Source organism: Nothoprocta perdicaria, unplaced genomic scaffold (genome assembly GCF_003342845.1).
Source record: "Nothoprocta perdicaria isolate Ctin4 unplaced genomic scaffold, notPer1 scaffold_12, whole genome shotgun sequence".
NCBI lineage: Eukaryota > Metazoa > Chordata > Aves > Tinamiformes > Tinamidae > Nothoprocta > Nothoprocta perdicaria.
Genome location: NW_020454316.1, coordinates 4,031,835 through 4,056,623, shown reverse-complemented (window position 1 = coordinate 4,056,623; position 24,789 = coordinate 4,031,835). Strand labels below are relative to the sequence as shown.

Below are 24,789 nucleotides of genomic sequence, written 5' to 3'. Positions count from 1 at the left end.
GAAAAGTAACCGAAGCTGAAATTTCTTTTGAGTTGTTCTCTATTTTGCCTTTCTATTCCAGGAACTTACATGTGGCCAAGAGCTCTCTGCAAAGAAGGGTCTATTTGCCAATACACAAGCTCTCCTCCTCACCATTAGGCCCTGCCTCTCCAGTCAAAACCATCCCCAGGCTGCTAAATTCACAACAGAGAAATATCTGCTCCACTCTGCTGGTTTCAGCACCTCAGGGTTCTTCTATCCTTTTAAGCATGTGACTCAATAAAGCAAATATAAGGCGGCACAAACAGTGCAATCTAATCCTTGAACAACTAAGCCTGGCTGTCAAGGAATATGTTCTCCTCCAAAAAGGACACATCCCAAATCCATCACCTACCACAAAGAGAGGCATCGAGCCATGAGACACGACAAAGTGCTCTCATGTCCTCCTGAGCTCCTGTCAGGGAAGGAGAGTTCCTCGAGCTCATCCTAACATCTCTGCACCCTAATTACCACAGTTCTCTCAGGCTTCTTCATCACATTGCCCACTGTGGACTGGCTAAGCCACACCTCAGTCAGCCTGTTCAAAAATCACAGCAAAGGCTGAGCTAATTCCCCTATAGCAGCTTTGCACAGATGGCACACTTCTTTTTCCCCTTTATTTTAATCATATCTCTCCTCAAAGAGTTTTATCAAAGCAGAAACAAAGGTGATATTTGTTTGCTGTAGAACTGTGTATTTCCAGTCAACATCAACATGTCTTGTCTAAGACACCTGCCATCCCATTCTGCAGCATAGGAGACAAGACTCCAGGTTGTCCTAGTTGCCACCTCCGAGCATCAGTGGCTCTTTTACCCAAGAGCGGCAAAGCTCAATTTCAGGACATACATGTTGATTTTCATTAGTCCGTGGATCTCAGAGTACTAACTTTGCCCAAATCAAAACAAAGTCCAAGGCTCTTCTTAAAGGTCTGCAAACATTTTCCTTCTTTTGGTGGTCCTTTTGCTATCTTTCTATGACATGTGATGCTTGTCTGCATCGACCAAAGAAAAACAGAGTAAAACAAACACAAAACCTAAAATCTCTTCATTTTCTTCTGCCCGTATTCTATGATAATCACTTAACTTTTTGTGTTATTCAGCAGCACTTCTTTTCATCCCACCTCCATGAGTTCCTGTTGTTCAGTGATAACATGAAACGCTGACACTAGCAGCATTACTAGCAACCCTTGGGGACAGCACATTAGCACACATAATGAAACGTGTCTTACTGACTGCAAGCTCCACAGGTCCCTCTTTGGCCATATATGAACACTTCCCAAACAAAGAGCCTCTCTATAATTTACTCGTCCATGTATTTATTCCTTTTGGACACCAGATTCTAACAGATCTCATCTAGACCCGCTGAATTTTTGAACTGCATCCATCTTAGCTAAGAGACAAGCTCCAAAGACTCAAGAGTCCTTGGTTAACCACTTGCAAAGTATCAAAGACCAGGACATCAACTATTCCTTTTCATACTGCACAAACCACTTGGTGGTTCAGTAAGTTGCGGAAAGGAAGAAAATACACTGCAAATACTTAAAATATGTATAGAGTAGGAAGGGATTTACTAGGTACAAACACAGCATATGAAGTACAAAATACAAGCACAGGATACAGCACCCTGAGCAAGAGGCAAGGTGCTTTTTGGGCAGCAACCTTACCTGCATACGAGGGTGGCGATGATGACACACCAGGCTGTACAGCAGCAGTCAGCATTTAAATGCTCTTCGCTCTTCCGATGGCGGCAGCACAGCCAGAAGGAGTAGAAGAGTAGGAAGAGGAGGTCTAGAGCGAGGCAGGAGAGCGCAATGCCACCCAACAGCAACAGGGCCTGGGGAAGGAAAACACACCACTGTCACATTTGACCACATTGCACCCATAGAAGAGGGACCCAAACGCTTGAGGGCTTTGCAGTGAGTCCGTCCTGAAGCCCAAGCTTGGAAAAAGCTTGAGATTTTTAGCCTTTAGTGGGGGATACTGTCCCTTTCTCCCCATCTGTCCCCTTATACAAAACCAGCTTCTGCATCTAAACCATGAACAGTTGAGACTTTTCGTCCACCCAAGACATGAACAGCCTAAATGAATCAGGGAGGGGTTCCCCTCTACTTCAGACCAGAGGTCAGCAGATTTAGAGAGAAAAGGGAAAAAAAAAAAATCAGCCAGCTGCCTCTGTCTGTTCTGTTCTTTAATCTTCATGAATAAATATGCAGGCTTATTCATTAGAAACCCAAGTGCATGAGTGGGTTTGAAAGGAGGTGGAATTTATTATACATGTGTGAGATTGATTTTTTTAAAAAATCAATCCCCATGCAAAGCTTCTATTCTAGGTAGGCCTAGAATAAATGGTAAATCCCTTATATACCAAGCATATATATAGATAGACCAAAACTAACAGCAAATGCTACAGACACACTGGGTTGAAGTGGTCACAAGCTTAGTTATCTTATTACATCTGTTTCTATTCAGATGTTCCCTGGGAGGAAAGGGAAGCAATAAGTGTTAAAGTACATTCCAGTTCCATTTAACTCCATTCCAATTTCTTTTCACTCAGAAAATCCTGGCCAAAAACCAAAAGAGTAAATCAATTTTGTTCCCCTCAAAAAAAACCCAGCATCTAATCCAAATCCAGGCATTCTTTGCCATGTGAATGAAGAATATTGCTTTATCCATCAACTCTTCAGGGTACAGACTGGCTAGCAGTGACAAACGACAGCTTATTAAAAATGGCTTAACTATCTGCAAAGGGCCTAAATCACCTCTTGCTGTCTCAATATTGCAAAGGCAATTAGACCTGTACGAGCAAAGGTAAAACAAACATTTGGGGTTCCTCCTCTTTTCCCTTTTTTATTCCATATCTTTCCTCCTCCCCATGCAGAGAGACCTCCGTAGCACTTAAAACATTCCCTCCTCATGCGAGGAATGAACTTGCCAAAGGACCAAAACACCAAATGCCGTGGATAAAACCCTGGAAGATGCTCGATGGAGGCAGCAAACGCTTCCCGTGGGACCTGGCAGTAACTCCCCCCTCGTGGGCTCTCCCGCTCCCTTAGCCCTCTTGGTGGAACAGCTACTCCCTGTGGTAACAAGGCCATTTCGTGGCCTTAGGAGACCTACTTGTAGCTCCCGGAGGCTGGGGAGAAGGAGGCTGCTTTCCAGGTACGGCTTTTTAAGCTCAACAGCACAACCCCAGCCTTGCGGGAAGGGAGAGCTGCAAGTTTTAAGCGGGGAATTGCTGGGGTGGAAGGGAAGCAGCGCGACCCCCCTTTCCCATGGCGGGGCCAGATGGTGCGCGCGCTGCTCGAGTTCCTCGGCAGAGAGAGGCCTGCGAGAGGGAAGCTGCATTCGGAGACCGAACCCGCGCTGCTGCCGGCCTGCCGTGAACCAGCACTCCCTGCTCATTTAACCAACACATTCTGCACGGGAGGCTCCTTGGGGATGCTCCTTATTTTCCGAGTGTGTCGGGCTGCCGCAAGGCGAAGCTTCGTGCGCCGCCTGCCTGCGCCCCTTGCTTCACAGCCGCAACCCTCCCGCGCTCAGTACGAGCCATCACCTCAGGACGGGGGCCGCCAGCTGAGAAGAGCCCCCCATCCACTCCTCAGCAAGGAAAAAAACACCCTGCAGCTCCTGATGCCAGTGAACATTCCCCATAAAAAAAAAAAAAAAGGAAAACTAAATAAACCCACCACCATCACAAACACACTGCCATGCACCAGATAGCTGAAGGGACACTTCGATGTATGTTTTAATTCCAGCATTTAGCCAAAAGGACTTGGCTGGCTAATACACCGAGATCTGTGTTTCATTTTCCAAAGAATATTTGTTTTCCATTAATGGATATGAGCCATGACAACAAGTGAAATCATCCAGCAGAGGAGATATTAATCTTTCTGACTGATGACTCAGTTCAGGACGCAGAGACTGGCTGGCAGTGAAAGCCCAGTTGCAACCAAAGATACGTCTGTGCCTGCTTGTCGGGATTAAATGACAGTATTTAAAAAAGGGGGTTGAGGCTGGATGAAATCCTCTGACATTTTATCCTGCCACACTAAATCTGGGACTCAGTTATCCAAGGCCACGCTATCCCGAGTAAATGTAAAATTATGTACTGGGCCTTTTGCCATAAAAGAGCATCAATTCGTCTTCCAGCATTTGCTGAACTATCAGAACCTTTACAGCAAATGATGCATGAACTAGACTTACAGGGAAAGGGAGACAACTTGGAGGAGCAACATTTTACCACTGTGCTGACACTAATGGGGGAAGCGGAGACAGAGCAGTCCCCGAAAATGAGCGTAAATCCAAGTGGTTTCAGCCAGAGTGGCAGGACTCGAAGCTAGTGCTAAAATTCACTTTCAAAATAAAAGTTAACTGCAGTATGCAGGGAAATAACAGCGCATAGCACTGCTAGCTTGGAAAGGCACCTGAAAATACTCCATCTGCCTTGCACGGGGCTCTGCTTGGCAGCATTAAGAGCCTTTCCCGACTCCAGCGTGGCTGCCAGGATTCCCAGCAGCGATAGGAAACAAAGCAAGAAGCAGGAAACAGCTGGATCCCCACGCGCAAAAAGGAGGCACCGTGAGCAAATAAGCTCGGGACATGGCAAAAACAGCTGCCCACAAACACCCAGGGGCTGGTTAGCGCTGGTCAGGCATTCCCAGCAGCTCTCACACAGTGTAAGGATTATATCCAAGAAATCATATATGCAGGTCAGATCATCATTCTTAGTCTCTGATACCATTCATGAATTAGTAAGGCCTTACGCTATTGTAGATTGACTCAATCAATGCACAGCCGTGTCCATAGGAGGAGAAATCTCCACACAAAACTGTTGATTTCAGCTCTTTTAGATTACTGGTTCCCAAACGTGATTCATGGCACTAGTTACCCAAATATACCTCTGATCACCGCAATCCTGAGGCTAATTTTAGCTACTGAAGCTGCAATTAAGACTAAAATCCACAAATATACCTCATCCCATTCGTCCTCAGTAGGAAGTGCCCCCACATAAGAAACTCTCCTTGCAATCGCAGTCACAAAGGAGAAAAATGGTCTACCTAATGACATGAGGAAAGAGGTAGAGAAGATATATTTGAATAAGTTTCCTCGTGAGGGAATGCCTAAAGAAATAGTGCATCGTGCTGAAGGAGGGCAGTGCTGGACTGCACTCATGGGCAGTGAGTGAGGTTTCACATTGCGTTAAGTGCTCTGTGTTCCTACCGGATGGTACCAAGGAGCGTTGGCTTCAGGGACGTGTCCTCCTCACACCACCAGTTGCCCTCTGCCATGACATCCACTCAGCACAAGAAGTCCTGGCGCTCAGGACAGCTGTAGAACGTTAACCTTGAATACACACGAGCTCAGAAGGAGCCACGTGTTTATTGACTACAAGTTTTGCCAGCCTGGAGCTATCAAACTGCCAATTATCACACTTCTTGGACCTTAACGGTACTCAGAACAGCATGGCAGAGCAGCAAACAGCTATTCACACAGAAAACCTGGCAGCTATTTCTGAATAGCACTGCTATTTTAGTACTAGTTGGAACGTCCACCTCATGAACTCGTTGGAACGAAAACTCATGAAGAAAGGAGCAAAGCTGAAGGCCGTCAGATAGTTCCTTAAAAGCAAAATCTTACACTTTTCATCTTCTATTAATAATTTAAAAGTTATTTTAACTTCAGCACAGTAATTTCAGCCCACAGGACAAAATATAAGACTCTAACCACTATAGCTTTTGAGCATCTGAGCACAGCTGGCTTAATCATTGCCAGACTATGAACTGTTTATCATTTTACCTTGAAAGTTAGCTTTTGCCAAAAGAAAGCTTTCCACTCAATCTGCAACTAATGTTCCTTCTGGATTTCCATGCAGTGACTTGAGAATGCAATAATAAAACACAGAGAAGAGGTTAAAGGAGTGTGGGAAGAGGGAAACGTTCACCCAGAAGAACAAATGAAGCAAACTGGGCTGCTGCCAAAGGAGCTCTTATATCTATTTATTCCATGAAGGACTGAAGTCTTCTTAGCAAGAAAAGAAACTGCTGTGCACTGAAGTCCTCCCTGCAGTATTTTCTACACCTTTTTTGCAAAGCCTGGAACATTTAAGCAGCTCGTGGACTCATAGATGGCAAGTAATTACACCCTATCAATTGGATCGCTCTTTAAGTCTGGCAACATGAAAACAATCTGACCCTTCATGAGCTTGTTCTGAATGTGCTGTGTGTCCAGAGATCCAATTTTTCTCTCCCTCCCCCTGCCAGCGAGTGGGGCTTCATGGAGGAGAGCGGGATCACTCTATGTCTCGGGATGTCACTCATCCCACAGGCACTGCAGGCGGTTGCGGACTCCGTTAGGGAGCGCAGCCAGCCACGTATTGGCAAATCTAAACAGAAAGAGGGGAGAAGGGGGAGAAAAAAGGAGGGGGGAAAGGATGTGGAAACCACCGCCTGATCTCAGCACTAAACCGTCCGTATCTCCTCAGCCTGGGGGACAGGCCTTCCCAGGCCAATAACACTATTCAACACAGCAGAGAAGTAAGGCTGGGCAGGAAACGTGTTGTGGAAGAGCCTTTTCCCACGGCACCAAGATGTATCCTCCTTTGTTAAGGATCCCTCGGCACCATGGAAACAGCAGGCAGGTTCCATGGCTGCATCTCCTCGCAGGCATCTCCCTAAGAAAGCAGCCTGCAAGGAAGTGCAGTAGATGGTACGCAGATGTATCAAGAGCGAGTCCACACTGGAGGAGGGAGGTTGGCCAATGTTTTGTCCTTAGCTGCCTTAGGCTATTGACAGTGTTACTGGAAAATGCCAAGGATTATGTCATCATTATTTATTTTTTTTAAACCACCTAAAGGCAATACACCACATATGAGAGCAAAGCTGTTGAAACACTTCTTAACAGGACTAGATTGCTCAAGCCTATTTAACCGGGTTGGTGATATAGACAGTGCAGCTTCTGCAATACTGAAGCGCTAACTCCAGCACTAATTGAACTAATCTGCTCCAAGTTTATTCCGTTGGTTAATTCAGATTAATTTCTCAAGCACCCTTATGCAGGCAATATATGAAAACAGGAGTAGGTTGATGAAAAATTTACCATTTCCTCCATACTAACGCTGTGACCCCTCATTTCATAATTAGACTTTCAACACATTTTTCAAATTTGATCCCACCTACAGCACCCTAGTGCAGAGGCCAAGGAGACACATTCTTGCTGATGTTTGGTTTGCTGTAATAACCGATAAATGACATGATCAGCACCAGAGGCCTGGCAAGAGCCATAATTGAATATACACTGCCGATAAGTCTCCGCTCCTCGCCCTCCAGAGGTTAGAGTGGAGCAGGAGGCAGCGTTCATTAGAGCATCTCATCTCGCAGACCGAACTAAAGACGGTCTGAAAGCATCTAGTACAAAGGATTTGCCTAACAATTGTGCTGGATTTTTTTTTTCCTGCCCACAAATGCAGATCTAAGCCATGCTAATCAGCAGTGAACACTGGAGCCCTATTGGGTTAAAGTCAAATAACAATCCATTTATTCCCTCGGCTGTTACCAACTCAGCAATCTCCATCTTACACAGCAAGGAAATATTCCCAGAGGTAAGGGGGTCCACTAAATTGGATGTTCCTATCCCTAGTTTCTCCATAATGCTGGCTGAAAGCCGCTATGCACTACAGTGATGAAAAGAATGAGACACTCTCACCAAATGCAGTTTCCACTGACAGGTCCCCACAGACTAAATCTTTATTAAATGAGGCTTAGCTCAGAACTGGCAGCTTGTCAAATGAGCATTCTCGCTGAAAAGGCGGATTTCCTTTCTGGGGATTCTGCAAATTCCCTTTCAGGGCTCTAAAAAAAAAATCGGGGGCATCAGTGTTCATGCAGGTCTCTGCCCAAAATCCCAGGCCTGCAAAACGTGCATGGAATCCTCTCGGGAACAGGCCTGCAGATTTCCAAGTTGACTTCTTCCTAATATTCCCAATTGGACAAAGTTAAGTGAACGTCAACTTTGTTTAAACAAAAGCATCAAGTAAATATTTGGAATATTAAACGGAAGGGCACTGCGAGGATAATGGAAAGAGTTCCGGGGGTCTCCGGCCCTTCTTGCATCCGCACTCAGCTTGCCCACCACATCCACGCCGGATCTGCACCATGTCCCCAGACATTCCTTTCCCACAGCAGATTAGCTCACACATTCCTCCCTGACACTAGTTCCTCCGCTTGCGGTCTCTTAGAAGTGGCTTTATTCCCTTGCTTAGAAAGCTGTTTCATCCATTAAAGTCTTAAAACCCAATCTCCTCACAAGGTAATTTTCCAGCAAACGGGATAATGGAAAGAAGCCCTGTGCTATAAGAGAAGTATGAATTTAATGCTCCTACAGCTCAGGGATAAGCAAGCACTGCCTGCATTACCTGGCTGGAGCCCAAGTGCTGCATAAACTCCCCTGCCAAGGCTGTTCCACATGTGCAGGTCTGCAGCGGGAGCTCTCCCTGGCCTCCAGCTCCCTGCGGGAAAGATGCAGCACTGCCAAGCTGCCTGTTGCATGCAGATAGGTACATGCAGATAAGTGCATCCTTGCACCGCCGGGCACGGGACCCAGGCAGAACTGGTATAAAAGGAGGTGCAGGGAGGGGAGGAAAAAAAAAAAAAAAAAATCAAAAAGGCAGGAAATGCTCAGGCCTGAAGCCCAGTGACTTAATCCAATTTCCATCCTCCTTCCCTCCCCCTCCTAGTAACTTGGCTCTCGGAGACAATGCACTTTAGTTACAGAACCCTCCTGCTTTGTGCCTGGCCTTGCTGGCTGGGGAGCCCAGGACTGGGACTCACCTAGGCTAAGCACACTAAGCAGGCCACGCATGCTCTAGAGTGGACTGTAAGTTCAAGGACCTTTTTCCACGCTCCAGCTGTAGAGTCTGTGCTCCCACTACTCTCTTCAGCTGTTCCTATTTTGTCCTTTTTTTTTTTTTTTTTTATGAGATATGGTTTGAAACATAAATATTCCTCCTGCTCCTGTGAAATTCAAGAGCACAGTGCAAAGACTGGCCCTTTCAGTAAAAATGATTACACGCACCTCTGCGGCGCTCCTGCTCCTCTGTAGGACCCAATGCCTGCCCTTTCCAGGATTGTCTAGGGAATGGCACAGCCCTAATGAAGATTAAACCCCACATTTAGGACTGCAGCAGTATTACTTAGCCTGCTTAATCATCTCCTCTTATAATAGCTAACTGAATTGGAACAGATTAACACTAGAGTTTGAATGCACTGAACTCAACTCCCAGCTCCAGCTTCCAGAGCAGCAGAGGCCTCCCAGGAAGGGGCTACAGACCGCACAGAGTGGGCAATACCCCATTAGTGAGCAACCATCGATCTTCCGCGAGAGGGGCTTTCACATGGAATTTCTATCTGGAAAAACACACACAAAGCTCAGAGGCAGAAGGGGAGAGAGGAAAGAGGAGAAGAAATGAGCAGAGCCATCCCTGTGTGGAATGGAAAGCAAAAACTTCCCAGGTGTGGAAGCTTACCCCAAATGGAACAACCCATCCACCAGGCTAGCCCATCCCATCAGCAGGATCATGGATTCCATGGATATGACAGCTGTACATAACATGGTTCTGCTTCCTTCTCTCATTAGTTCACATTATTTCAAACTTGCTGGAGCATCTTCAGTAATACCAAACACATTATTCTATTATTTTAAGAGCTTTGCTGGTCAGAGAGGACATTTTTTCAAACTCTTTGACAGTCAGTACATACAGTTATGCACAAAGCACACACTGCTATATGGCACAAGCATCCTTCAAAAGAGGCCTCTCCTTTGGCACCTTCTCTGCGCATCTCATGACTTGCAGATCTATCAAAACAGCTGAAAGGAAAACAGTTTGAATGCGTCCCCTTCCTGGCCAGCCCACGTGACAAAAAGCCCACAGTGAATTTCCAGATTTGCATCCACAGTTTCCACATGAAAGAGAAATTGAAAAAAAAAAAAAAAAGAAAAGAAAAGAAAAGAACACACATGCACACTTGGACAAGAATGACTCTGGAAAGCCAAGGCAGGCCGACTCTTCCTTTTAGACTCTTCTCTTCTTTAACTCTTATTTTTCCATTATGAAATCACTCATCTCACTCTTTCAGCAGCATCACCGCGACCTTCCAGTGCCAAATAATGTGGTAGGAGAGTTGCTTGGAGTGGAACTGGAATCTGGTAGCACACACGGATCGGGCACGGAGAGGGCCGGGAACTCGCTCAGCGCCAGGAGAAGTGGCTCAAAGGGGCTCATAGAAAGGCAGCCACCTCACCCATCTCCAAGCACTGTGTGCAAATCATTTATTTCATCGTGTGCTCAGACCTACCACGCAAACCTGTTCCTAAGGAGATTTTTCAGTAGAACTATGGTTTATGATAACACTCAACTGATTTGTAAAAACATTTTTTTAAGAAATAATAAAGAACCATAGCAAATATTATTAATTCCTGTTATCAGAAGGATTATGGAAAAAAAATACCCGACGGCACCACAGGAACACAGAAAGCAAGGCACCCCAAGAGATAAACATTTTAAAAACAAATTTAACAAATGTGATCGTTGCTGGGCCACTGGGGTTGTGTGCCTGAATTATTTGCAGAATGAAGTCTTGCCCAGAAAATTCTGAATGACAGCATTTCTGCAGAGACCATTTTAATCCCATTTATGTCTTAGTTTTTTCACCGTGCATCCACTGCTGTGCACTGTAAACACAGCATGGCGTTTGTTGCACTGAAACATAAAAAGTGATGCAACATAATTTGAAAAATTCCAAATTGGAACGGAAATTCCAGTATCATATTGATACTAATGTTGACCTGAAAGGCAACTTAACGCGCCTACTAACATGCATACAACTTATTTCTTCCCATGAAATAAGTTTTCCCTAAACAGCAGCTATTAGGAAAATGATTAAGTTACAAGCTGAACTGTTTTTCTAGTGTAATTAAGAAACTGTAGAACACACTTTGGCATTTGAGGGCACTTGAGTTAAAAGGGAAAAAAAAATCTCTAATGTGGAGGGTGGGAAGAGATATTCTCCTGGCAAACACAACAAATCTAAGTGGCTTCTTAAAGTCCTTTTATTAGCGTTGAACAGACCAGAAAAAGTTGCTGCAAGCGGGCTTCAGAGTTGATGCTTCCGTGACACAAATAGGCTAGATGAAAGCTGCTCAGGTATCTTGAACATCGAGATCCAAGTGCAGCGTGTGCTCAGCTTGCAAGCCTGAAGCCAACCTGCAAAACTGAAAGTGAGAAGCGGAACAAACAAAAGAAAAACGGGGCGCTGCATTTGCACTGCCATTTACCCCGTTCAGCTTTACAGGCAGCTGCCTGCGCAGCCAAAGGAGGCCGAAGGGCTCTTTACGGAGCAAAAACTGGAGTTTGGAATAGAAATAAACTCTATTATAGGGCGAGAGGAACAGTGCTCACTATTGCATTAGCAAATTGCACGGCAATAGCTACGCTGGTAGCTGACCTCTCAGCAAAGGATTAAAGAGCAGAATCAAAGGCAGGCAAGCTCTAGATCTTTAAAAACTCGCAACCCACTGTGTTACCTCTAGCTGTCCCTTTGACATCTTCCTTAAAATATTTGCTATTTAAAGCCAGCTTTAATGCAGTATCTCTGGCATGCAGAGGGGTTGCAGAGAGCCAGAGAGGGGCCATATCCCCTAGGGACTGCTTTTTTTCCATCAAGTTGGGAAAAGAGGAACACAGACCTCTGACCTATGTATTGACTGTGGAACTGAACTGACCTCCTGGCACAAACAATGTGAACATGTCATTTAGGCACAGACTATTGATTACAAACAAGTGCAGGGCTCCTCTGCTTGCCATAAATTCATTCCAAACTTTCTCTTTGAAGACTACTCACACTGGGGTAAGAAGGGAGGAAATCTCTTCCTTCAAGGTGATCGGTTATTCCCTCCCTCAAAAAAGCCTTGTGCAGAAAACACCTCCAATCTTTTTGGTTTGTTGGTTCCCCCTCTCCCTTAAATAAAAAAGAAAACATTCTCAAAAGCATTTCCAGAGACAAAGACAACCAATATTCACTACTGGGAACCTTAAAACCCAGGGGAAAAAAAATAAATGCCATTAGGGGACTGACAGAGGAAGCAGATCAAAAGCTACCCAAGCCAGCCAAGACCCACCACAGGCACAGCTGGAGCCTGTGTTTCCGCACCACTGACAAGACCGGGAGCCTCATTAACCACTTCTCCTCAGCACCGCGGCCTCTGTAACACAAGCTACAGCGCTCAGAAAGGCCCCGCGCCGGCTCCCCGCCAAACGCCGAGAGGGATTAGGGCCTCCGGCTGCCGTGCTGAAGGGAAACGCACTTTGAATAGAGACGCTTTCTTTACAGCTTCCTCCATTAAGTGCCGTGGAGCTGCACATGGGGTTCTCGGCGACCAAGATGCAGTCAGATGCTGTTCCCTCCTGAAGAGGGTTTTTGGCAAGGGGTCTGCATACATCATTTGTCACGCCACTTCTGCCGTTCGGTTGTCACGCTGTTAAATGGGGACCTTCATTGAAATTCATGCCCTGAAGGCCATTCGTGAGAAAAGGGTAGCAGCTCACAGTCAATGCGTAGGTAAATTTAAAAAATAAATAAATAAAAGATGTGGTTACAGGTCAAATACGGTACCTCAGAATGAGTTATAGAAGGTGTCCCACTGTGAGGAGAGTTGCTCCGATTCAAAAGCTCACAGCTCCTCCATTTCCCAGCACAGCACAGGAAAGAGAAGGACTGGGCTCCTTTCAACCATACAAAGCTCTTTTACCTCCTTTAGAGCTCGTTTGCCTGCAAAGCTGAAAGTTGTCAAGGCCCAGTGTCGTACTGGTATCACACCAGGTGTTCAGGGACAAACAGGCCTCGTTGCCAGCTTTCTTAATGACCAAGCTTGGGGAGCATATTGCGCTACGCTGCAGTATTAATAGTTTCATCAGTTGAAAGCAGCAGCCATTTGCACCACTTTGACCTAACAGGATTTCTCGCTAGCTGTTCTGCTTTCCCAAGACAGATGAGACTAGTAATCAAAGTATTTTAGATATAAACTAGTATGCACACAGCCCCCCTTCAGAGATCCTTACATCCTGCTCAGGAGAGCAACCGTGGTAGGAATTCCTCCCAGGACTCCAGTTCCTGCATCGACGTTTACTCGTTAATTTTTCTGAACAGCATTTTGAGATCGATTTTACAGGAAAGCTCCCAGAGCTCTTTTAGAGGGTCTGCCTACACTGATGTCATGGTTATATTTAAAGAAGGAATCCCACTAAAGTGGTTTATAACATGCTCTGGCAAGCCAGCGTAGACAGAGCTAAATCCTATTAAGCTACTTTAGTTGCTTTCACCCTCCAAAGTCATTTGTCAACTGCTGGCCCTACACACAGCAGCCAACCAGCAAACTAGTTTATAAAGAGTCATGCTTAAAACACCGAATGAAACAAAAAATCCATTCACTGCACACACGAGGATGCGAAACTGGGCCAGTGTGCTGTTCCAATAACCTCCTGGGATCCCAGAGGGTGCAGGAGGCTGGCGATCAGCTTTTCATTACAGGCAGGTTGTAACCCACTTGGACTTTATTACTCAGAGATTAAATAAGAAGGTCTGCTTTATTCTTTACTGATCTAGAGATGGAGGCAACAGGTTTTGAAGGATGGGGATGTGAAGGTAAAGCATTAAACAGGGATGTATTAAACAGGGTAAAGCATTAAACAAGTGGGGGAGCAGTAGGAGTCGAGAAAGCAAAGCAAAGCATAGGTCAAGCAAGCAAAGGAGCAGGGGGAAAGCGGCGTTCACGGCTGTCTGGTCTCCTTTCTCAGTAACTTGAAAAATACACAGTGTCCTCAAGGATTCATTCCCCTAGGTGTTAAAGACGCACATTTAAGGTTTCAGTGGATAGAATTTGCTCCACTAAGTCAACATCATCTCCTAGCAGATTTCAGAGAGAAATCTCAATTTCATAGGTCCCATAAGACAATAGAGAAAGGAAAGAAAAAAAAAAAAAAAAAGAAAGAAAGAAAGAAAGGAAGGAAGAAAACAGCTGGAAAAGTCCTCTGGAGGTCAGTGTAGTCCCACCTGCTGCTCAAAGCAGGATTAATTTAATAGTAAGATGAGGCTGCGCAGAGCTTTGCCCAGGCAGGTTTGGAGTGTCTCGAGGGACAGAGATTCCCCAGCCTCTCTGAGGCCCAGCACTACGGGAAGAGGTTTTCATGTTTAATTGCACCCAGTTCCTGCCAAAACTTTCGAGTGTTGCCTCATGTCCTTTTGCTCTGCACCTCAGACAAACCCCCAACGCTGTCTTTTCCAAGGTGCCTTTTCCAAGACCCTCCTTTGGGTAAGGGAAGGCTGCTCACAGCCACCTCAGTGAATCTCCTATTGCCACCCTCCAATTCGCCAACATTCCCCTTGCTTTGGGAGGCCCAAATCATTAGGCAGCTACACAGCTTGTGCCCAGCACGTACAACTAGTGGACTGCCCAGGCATGTGACACAGCTGATGACCTCATTTTAGGAGTGTTTTCAGCTTATTTAGAGCACCATGCTAAGCACAAGCCCTCAGAGCGCAGGTTTGCCTCCAGCTGAAGGACCTACCACCTCAAGTGGTCATGGAGCACCAAGAGGTGACAGACAGACCTTCTCTCCCACCAAAAAGCACCACAGAATCACTCTGTGGATGCAAGAAATACATCAAGTCCAATTTGAGACTGAACGAGGGACTCGGCAGCACCGATGTCACACCTCGCGAGACACCTCCTGACAAGAAAACAGCAGAGCAGGGAGGAACGGAGAGGTACCCACAAGGAAGAAGGAAGCGATGGAGAAGTTAAATGCTTCAAGACTGAAAACAAGGCACCTCGGAAGGCGCTCAGCGAGCCGCGCGGCCACAACGCTTGTGCTTCCTAATGGCCGCCGCCTTCCAGGGCTGTGTGGCAACGCGCCGAGCGCCGCCCTGGCGTCCCCTCCTCCGCGCGGCTGCAAGCGGAGCGTGGCGAGCACAGCGAGCGCCTCGGCTCCCGCCTCAGCACAATATCCATCTCTCCCCCGGCGGAGGTCAATCAGGGAGAGACGGCCAGGGCCGGCGGTACCTCAGGAAATGAAGGACGGAGAAATGTTGACGCGGAGAGGCCGCGTTGGGTTATTTCCACACAAACAAGACGGGATGATTCCATCTCCACCGCCTGCTGCAGCTCGGCCTCTCCCCAGCAAGCGGGGAGATGGAGCTGGAGATAAAGGAGAGCAGGGAGGGAAGGAATAAGCCCGGCTGTGACACAGGTCATCATTCCTGCCCCAGTGAGGTGCCAACTCTCCTCCAAAGCAGCGTGGTCCTGCACCAGTGCTGCCCTCGTAGATGTCCCAATCCATCAACGAAGGCAAGCGAGAGCGATTCGAGCACAGCTTCCTCAGAAAAGGGGCTCTCTTCCAGAGTACATAACCTGACACAAAGAAAGGTCTAAGCTTCCCACAGAATGAGGAGCAAGAGAGAGTGCAGAAACGGGAATAATGTGGAAAACTGAGCCAGCAGTCATGCTTTCCATCACCATAGCCACGGGTAACAAAAGATGACATGGATGTGGAGGACGTAAACTACTTAGAGTACCTGATCGGGACATCTCATATATCTCACGGCAGGGTATAGCTTTCCTCTAGCACAGCCTCCTAAACCAAATCAGCATTACATGGAGCTGTCAAATTCATCTCATGATACGGGTGGACAAAAGAAAAGCGTCACAATTGGAGAGAGCGCTGAAATGGAGACGGGGTGATCTGTTTTGCAGATCAGCAAACAGCTAAGGAGAAAGGTGTAACATTACAAGTGAATGCACTGAGGCCTGTATTGGAAGCTTGGTCCAAGATCACAGGTAAACTATTAGCGTGTGGCTGGGGGAGAAGCAAGCTTGGAGACAGCAAGAAGCAGGTAAGGTAGAACAACAGAGGAATATGCCCAGTTGCAGATATTTTTCCATGATCTGGTTGCTGCTGATCTCAGGAGTCCAGTATATACCATACTGTCATCAGCTTTGCCTCTCTACTGGCCTCTAACCAATGAAAACATGCTAGAGGGTGGAAAAGCATCAGCATCTCTCCCGCTTGCCATCACTGCACAGCTGCAATTACCGCAATGCTTTGTTTATGCGGCCTGGAATTGCTATTTTCCACTATTTTTTAACCCAAAAGATAAACCACATAAAAACAACTGTTTTATGTTACTGTCCCCTTCCTCCAAAACTGCCTGTCCATCAGCTGAGGCAGGAGATCAGACTGGAACAGATGAGAAGCCCTAGTAGAGTCAAATAGATAAGTCTGACTCCTGGTGACCAAAGTCTGCAGTGAAATGAAAGGCCCTCGAGCAACCCATGTTGCCAGGATGGAGCAAAGAGCAGGCTTAAGATCTTAAGGACACAAACCACAGATTTCCCCCCCACACTGACTCAGTCATCTCTGTAACAGTCATCTCGCCAAATATAGGGGAAAAAAATCCAAAAAGCAAGATAAGAAATGGAGTGCCTTCACCAAGCACATTCTTATCAGAAAAGCAGCAGATACTTCCAGCACACCCAGCAGAAGTTTTTAAAAGCATTAGGGACCAAGCATACAAATTCATTTGAGAATCAGTCACATTTTTTGTTAGCTTCCTTGAACAAAGCACAACAAAACTAGTGGTGGTGAACTTTGATAAGCAGACAATTCAAAACTAGATGTGTTCATTATTCAAAAGCTGTAGCCAAAACAGTTCATAGTCATTTATATAAGCATAGTTTTCAAGTATGTAAGCCAGTTACCTCTGTATCACTCCAGTTTTGACACCAAGTACTGCTTCCAACATTAACAGCAGCAAAAATTCATGAAGGTGCCAGAGATGCTCTCATCTACTCCAGCATCACTGCTGAGCACTTTGCATCAGAGGTAGAACCAAAACACCAGCACAAAAGGGCTCTGGGTTGAGATTCAATTCAAGGCTGAGTTGAGCAGGCTCCCATTTACTCCTTTCCTGAAATATAAATAATCCAGTTTTCCCTTCATTCTCGTCCCATCTTACAATGAGGCTATTAGTCTCCATAATCTCAAATGAGAGTCTGATATCTACTACACAAACATGAAAATTTATTACTTGACTAAGCTATCCAGAGCTTCCTATCTGTCAAATCTCACCTGCCAGACCAGCAAGGCAGAGCAAACAAATCCACCCAAGTGACTAAGTCTCTTTTCTCCTGCTGCATTTGAGGGGCAAAACTTCTTCTCTGATCTCAGGGCTAAGACCAGGCAAGCAACAGTTAAGAATTAACCATGGAAGAAACTATATCAAAGAACTACCACAGAGTGGAAAAGCGTGGTGACCAGTTACTCTCATTTACAAATCAGTCATCTGTGGAAAACCGTATTCAGACTAACAGAAAGTGTTGTCTTCAATCTGCATCTGAAATATAAAAGCGTTAGCAGCAAACACCACAAAGTGTTGTTTTGTATTCACTGCAAGTCTTACTAGAACGAAAAATCTTACTACATAAATGCTAATCCAACCTGGCATCATACTGCCATAGGTAACAAGACAGGAAATGATCTCACTAGCCTAATTCCTAACATTTCAGGAATAATTATTTCTAAGCTAGGGAGCAGATAGCCAGAACTAACAGTTTTCCAGGCACTAAGTCACTCCCCATCTTCCTCTTGTCCCATACGTGTAGCTCAGCCCATTTCCCATTTACACTCCGTCAGGAAGAGCTATTTCGACCAGCAAACAGAAACAAGATGCCCAGAACCCCAGACTCACTGGCTCTGCACTACATGAAAAAATAGCAGTACTTGATTAAAAAAAGGCTACCGATTAAAGGAAGAGTGGTGTTATCTCCAACACGCCAAACGTCTGAAAGGATGTTCCCTCCCAGACGCTTCAATGCATAAAGTTCAATTTCTTTATTGTTTTTAATAAAATCTTTATAAAACAAAAGTAACTTGGCTGCTTGGACTGTATCCAACCAGCTTTAAAATATCCCTCCCCTGTTTCCATTCCAAGTTGGTCTCTGTTGTATATATCCAATACTTTACATATCAGTATTTCTTACTAGAAGCTAAACTATAGGGAGAGAGAAGTGAAGAAGCTTGAGCACATTTATCAAGCGTGACACTTCCCATCAGTACGCAGCACTGGGAAACAATTTCACTGATAAATGGATGGGCTGGAACTAGTCACACAGCCCCGTATCTTGCTTTCAAGCTCATTACTCTTTAAAAGAGGTTCAGCTCTGCAAAGGGCTTCAGGAGACAGGCAGGGCTGCAGAGAGACTTGCAGGTTTGGGGGGAAATTGCACGGTAGCAATGCTTAAGGTATGGAATTGAACCTGAACATGGAGTCTAGTTAAGATGTCATTTGTGTTACTGCTTGTCCAGCTGGAAAATGATATTACATCACTACCTTAGGCATTCAGTGCTAACGCAGTATGGCGAGTTGTGGTTTTGCACGTCATTTCTGAAGCTTTTGTTGGCAAGTTGGTACACATACACCAAGAAGAGCATCAAATTACCCTTAATCCATTCCCTAGGGAAGTGAAGAATTGATCAAGTGCTCACGTGGCAACAGCAACAGCTCAAGGCAACATGAAAGACATGGGTTGCATGGTCTTCAGTGGAGAAAGAAGCAAGGAAAGCACAAGCCAAGAGATGCTAACTGCAGCGTTCCCTGCTCAGCCCAAGTTCTGCAGACCACAAAGTAACCAGGAATAAAAGGCTATCGCAGGCCTCGTGTTGCCCGCAGGGCAGCGGTTTGTTCTATCGACTTTCCAAACCCAGGGCAGCTTCCGACTGCAAACCAGAAGGAAGGAAACTGCTAATCTATAAGCCAAACCCAGAAATATATTTTTTTCCCCTCACGATGCTTAAAAATGTTTATAAAAGCTACAGTGTTGTATGAAGACAGGAGACAGCCAGAAATCCTTTTACTTATTCGCCTTCTGAATTCTGCCCATTGATGCAACACTCCAAATCATTCCAAAGGGGATATTAAACACTGCCTTGCATACCTAGCAATTTCCCATCCACGCATTAAACCCGATTTTCTTAGCAATCAAGCACCACGAAGCACAGTTATTTCCTTTCTACTTCACACAAATGGTCATAACCAGGTTTAGCTGCTTTGCAGGTATTTTTTTCCCCAGTAACAGACAAAACTTAATGCATTACACATCAAAATGCTTAAACACAGGTGAGTTTGTGTGGGAAAGGCAACTTTTTCCTTATTTTACCAATAAAAGGCAGTTTTCTACATCAGTGTTGCAAGAGGTGCTTAACATGAAGGCCAGAACTAGTGCAGGCTTCACAAACCTCTGCTTCCTTCAGCAGCAGCAGCACCTGCTCCCACTTCCATCCATGTCCAGGTACAATCTTAGAGGCGGTTGCACAGCGAGGCAGGTGAGGCTACAGCAGCCAACTGCAACTGAAGTACGCAGGCTTTTTTGACTCTAATAAAAGCACTGTCCAGCAAAGGAGACACATAAGCAAGCTTTCTGCACACACTTACTCTAAATGGCTGCAGGAAGCAGCTCGCTCAATAGACATGGGCTTAAGGACCCCAATCATGATCCAGCAGCAACAGGGAAACAGCAGGAAAACATCTAAGACTTCCAGAGAGAAGGCTTTAGGACACCCTATGCACACAGTTACAGGTAACATCAGGCAACACTAGTTCAGCCTTTAGTCCACAGCAACCTCCTGCAAGCGCAGTTCAGTTTCAGCACTGCAGCTCTCATGCTCGATATTATTCACCTCTGTGTTCCTTGGAGGGTTGTAATAACTTCATTTACCTTTTGCTTGCCTCACAATTGCACTGTCAGGTAACCAAGTACACACGAGCTCAGATTTCCCCACAGAAGAGGGCGGTCAGGAACGAAACCCCACGCAGGTGCTGGTTAAACCCAGAGCCCAGGCTGCTCTTGGTGCGTTTCACCTGAGCAAACAGGGCTCCTGGACACGCAGTCCAAGCAAGCAGAGGCTACGTAGGCGGTAGGTAGTTACCTACTGCTACCACTTCCTCATTCACGCTCTGCCTCGCAAAGTAATGCACGGATGTTAAACAGAGATAAGCCATGCTGTGGAGAAGCGATCAGGCTTTGAATATTCAGATACCGAGCACAAACCACACAGCAAACCTTGCGCTGCATGTAACTATGGGCCGTACAAATACACAACTGTAAGCCAAAATGTTTGCATTGACCTTTACACCCGCAAAGTAACTTTTTTTGTTGTTCTTTTCAACAAAAGTTTTAAGCAGTTCAACTTGACAATGGCAGCAGCAAACTTTTTTTCTGGGCCTTTAGAGATATCCAAGCACCCAAACTGTAATATTAAAAAGTACAGCCATCTTTTTTTCCCCCCTTCCAAAAGTGCTCTTTTTCCACCCATCAGAAGTTATCTAACACATGGCCCACCCTATTTTCCACAAGTTACTAGAAGGAAGAGTTTTTCAAAACATAACACAAGATAGGAAACATTTTACAATACTTTTTATGGTATTATGGTTCTCAGAAGAGGGAATGACTTTCTTTTACCAACCTCAGTCTTTGTACACTGTCGATGTGGACACCAGAAAATCCTTCTGCAATTTATAGATGTAAAAGAGGAAGCAGTGACACGTGAGGCAGCCAAATCTTTCCTATTTAAGTCAGGGGATGAAAAATGTGCAACACAGCAGAATTCTAAGTCACTTGGTCATAATCCCAGCAGGAAACACTTCGCTCTTATCAGCAGTACTTCAAGCCACCCCTGCTATGCTAATCCAGTAACTTGCTCACAGTGACATGCCTTTGGTAGAGAAGGACACTGTGGAAAACAGAGTCCTTGGGCATTTGTTTTCATAGCCACTGCATGTGGGGAGTCACCGAGAGCATCTACTCCTCAGCAGAGCTGCTTGGATCAGTTTTATAGGCAGAAATACAGACACCATCTGCTCGGTTGAGGCTTTAGCTGCCTGGGGCTGCTGAAGAGCTCGTGCCCCCCAACTCCGGCCATCCAGAACCATGTCTGTTTTGCACGGACATGGCCACTGCGTGCGCTCATTCCTGGGAATCGCTGCTCCCGGCTGGGCCTGGAGCACCAGTGCTAGCAGCAAGATAACAACGGGCTGCCCTGTTGCTGCTGCCACATCTCAGCCACTGGAGAGGCACATGGGGACAAGCGAGGGTTCTGGCATACCTTCATTTGGCTATGCTGCTTTTAAGATCATTTACTGCATGATTTGTATACTGCTACCAACTCAGAGGCACACTAAATGCCAGCTTGGGCCTAAAAATACACTCCCCACAAGCTAAAAGCCAAGTTTGTGCCTTTGAAAGGCTGCAGATCTGCCTCCCCACTTGTGATCAACTTATCCTTCACAAGGACTCAGATTTTCACCCTACTTTTCACTGGGGAACTTATGTATAGCAAGTGTCTGCAGTAGCTTATGAAGACCTCCCCATTTCCCCATCCACTAAAGCTATTAATTTCACCCCTGCAGTTTTGCATTTCGGAAGTATCACATCTTCCCACCAAAGGACAGTGGCAGGAAGGCCACTTACAAAGGCCACTAAGGTCAGTGGTCCCGTGGCTTTGACCTTGAATTTCTTCACACAGCTGCAGCCTTCCTCCAGACACATCAGCAGCCCCACTCATGGTGCTCAACTTCTTGCACAGAACAGGGAAGTACATTTTGTTTCACATCCTCAATCGACTGAAGTTCCCCACATACTGTACAGTGATTGTGGTTGGTTGGTGTTTTTGAGCGTAGAAAGGAGGGAGGATGTTTTGAGATTTTGTTGTCTTCCCTAACAGATACACACAAATTTTCTGTTTATATTTATATATAAATATGTATGTGTGTATATACACACACACACGCACAAGCCATATATCCTTATCTTCTTGACGTTAGCTTCAGAGACCCTTGTTTAAAGTCTTGGACAAACAATGCCATTTGGTCCTCAGATCCTATCATTAAGATTCTTGGTTTTATTTCAGCTAATAGAGTGCTTCATTTTTTCCTGCAAATCCTTAATCCCTGTTTAGATTCTTTTCTCCAAGTTCTTCACAAGTATCTACTGCAGGTAGGTGACATATTCTGGATTATATAATACTGGTCTTCAGAGAGATTATCCAAGATAGATTTTCCACCTTTTTTTGTTTGTTTATTTGTTTTTAACCTCACATCTGAGGTTGAAAACACACCCCTTTGAATTCAAATGGAAATACTAGGAGGATATAATAGGAGAAAAAAACATTTCAGGTACCACAGAGCAGCAGCCTCATCCCTTGCACCATCATGCACAGCAGCACTTCAAATTCATATGAAGTGAGGATGGTTTTCCAGTCCCAAAACAGTAGGAGCGGTATTTTCTGGCCCCAAAACACTAGGAATGGGGTATTTAGTCTCACGTCCCATGGAGCACCCAGGCCAAGGCCACTCGACAGCAGAGCAGCTGCCATTCCCGCTACGCTACCACCAACAACCAGCAAAGTAGTTTTGGTAGCACCACAGAGACCAGCTGCATTAGCAACATTATCTCACTCCGAACCTACCTTGAAAACGAGACTTTTGGATCTACTGGATTTTTGACATGATACTTTTCAAGGCCCTTGTGAGCTGGCAGCAGTTGCCTGGAATTCAGCAGGTATCAATTCTCCTTCTTTCAGCAGGTGCTAATTCTGCTGGAAAGTGCCGAGCAGCTCCTCGAGTCACCGAGGCAATGCAGAGTTTATTACATTGCCTGAACATTGCAGGAAAAGCGAGAGCAACTTCCTAGGAAAAAGTTTTGAAGGGCTGCCAGATAGAGTCCCCAGAAGCAACCCAAACAGTGTCTGCCATAACTCTTGCATCTTCATGAAGCTTTTTATTGAATGAAAGCAAGCGGGGCATAAACCGCAGGACAAAAGAGCAGGGATCCGTTCACACAGTTTTACAGAGCAAACTGACTGTTCTAACTCCATACAGCATAAAATCCATCATGAGACCCCTGGCACTAATGGAGAGAAGCAGCTCTCCCTTTACGGGCCTGCCAAGAAACCCACAACACATCCCCAGCCCTCACCCCGGAGGGGGCTAAAAAGAGAGAAGCTCTTGATTTTCTTCCTTCCTCCTATCATCTTCAACAAAAACTAAGCAGACAACTAAAAATCTTACTGAGAAGACAAGCCCACATGTGTTCTGGAAAGGTATTTTAACTTAATGCAGAAATGCTGCATTCTGCATTTCTGCAGTAACGCAGAAAATGAAGTGTTGTAAAATTTGCTAAGCTCCAAGAAAGGAGTAGGGGGAGGTCTGTAAAAGCAGAGCAAAGGAGGGCAGGGAAGAGGGAGTGAAAAGAAACGGCCAGCGCGTGTCCCTGGTGCCTTCAAGGTTTCGCCACATTAGTGAGATAAGCCGGTCTGCAGCATTCCCTCCTTGAGATCAGCAGCAGGTTCTCTGCAGGGCTTACCGTGGATTGCTAACCGCAGAGATTCACCTTCTTACGGCCTCACTGTATTTAAGGACACATCTCATGCTGCACACATGCACACCCCCTTATAGGCCCTTCTGATCCCCTGTTCTCCAGGGACAGGGTGCCTCGTACCACCCAACACCGCAAGCCAAGCGATCTCCACACCAGTGTCACGCTGCGGGTACCCTTCTGTGCCCTGCTTCAGCAAAGGCATTTGCACGAGGGGGCATTACTTCTGTGCCCTTCATCCTTACCAGGCTCCATAATCTTTATGACATGCAGGTGGCTATGGAAGTGATTATATCCTCACAACATTATAGCTTCAGGTGGGAAACATGCAAGTGAAGGCACCGGGGCATTGAAGACTGATGATGCCATCCCCATGCAGCGACCTGGAGCTTCAACAGTAACTTCCAGAAGCAGAATTTGACCAGGAGGAACAGTGTGACACCCAGAAGTCTGCACTTGGTTTTCTCCTAAAAATCACACATAGTGTTTTCATTTCACTGGCTCTCCCTAGAGTTGAGCAGTACAGCGCCATCATCCTAGGATCCCGAATTTTTTTTCTATGTTCAAAACATTATCTCCTTAGTCCAGTCCAAAGATCGGGGCAAAGGAAGCGACACGACCACATAACCAAGCTCCACAGCTTTAACCACCCTTTTGCAGATTACTGTCTTCTACAGAGCAAGGATTGAGGGAGCAGAAGCAAGAGAGAGAGCCTCAGATCTGACACCCTCGGTGCAACGCATGACTAACCCAGCTCGAGCTAGCAGAGCAGGCAGGAGGACGTGCCTCGACTGCAGAGCTCCCCTCGGAAGCCTGTTTACCAAGGGACACAAAGACAGGGGGTTATCAAGGGGCCGGCTGGAAATTAAATACATCACAGCGAGGAGTGCAGCATGAACAGGGCAAGATCCTCTTTCTCGCAGGCATCTGGCACCAAGCAAGGTGCTTTGCTGCCTGCAGGGATCTCGGGCGCTGCAGGAGCTCGCGGTTCCCTGCCCGGCCGCAGGCAGCCCCACTGCAGCATCGGTGCTGCCAGCCCATGGTCTGCGTGGCTGCTACTGCTCCCAGCTGCAGTCAGACCAGGGAAGAGCTTCAGCCCTCACGACCCTTCTCTAGATCACAGGGTCAAGAAGCCATTTCAGAAACATTTTTAGTCAATATTTTCACCAAAAATACATACATATATACATACATAAATAGCTTGAGTCAAAGCATCAAGCTTTGGGGCATTCAAGATGACCTTCCTGAAACATTTTGCTGCAGTTTAGTTTCACTCATCTTTGTTCTCAGTCAT

General features: G+C 45.9%; 1 protein-coding gene across 3 annotated transcripts in view; it reads right to left on the bottom strand.

Moving 5' to 3' along the window:
• Positions 1–24,789, bottom strand: part of TTYH3 (tweety family member 3) — a 69,949-nt gene that overhangs the window by 32,757 nt on the left and 12,403 nt on the right. For all 3 annotated transcript variants that reach the window (XM_026054182.1, XM_026054183.1, XM_026054184.1), the window contains exon 2: positions 1,682–1,851. In XM_026054182.1, coding sequence (XP_025909967.1) covers positions 1,682–1,851 — 170 coding nt within the window. The remainder of the gene's footprint in view (positions 1–1,681; positions 1,852–24,789) is intronic.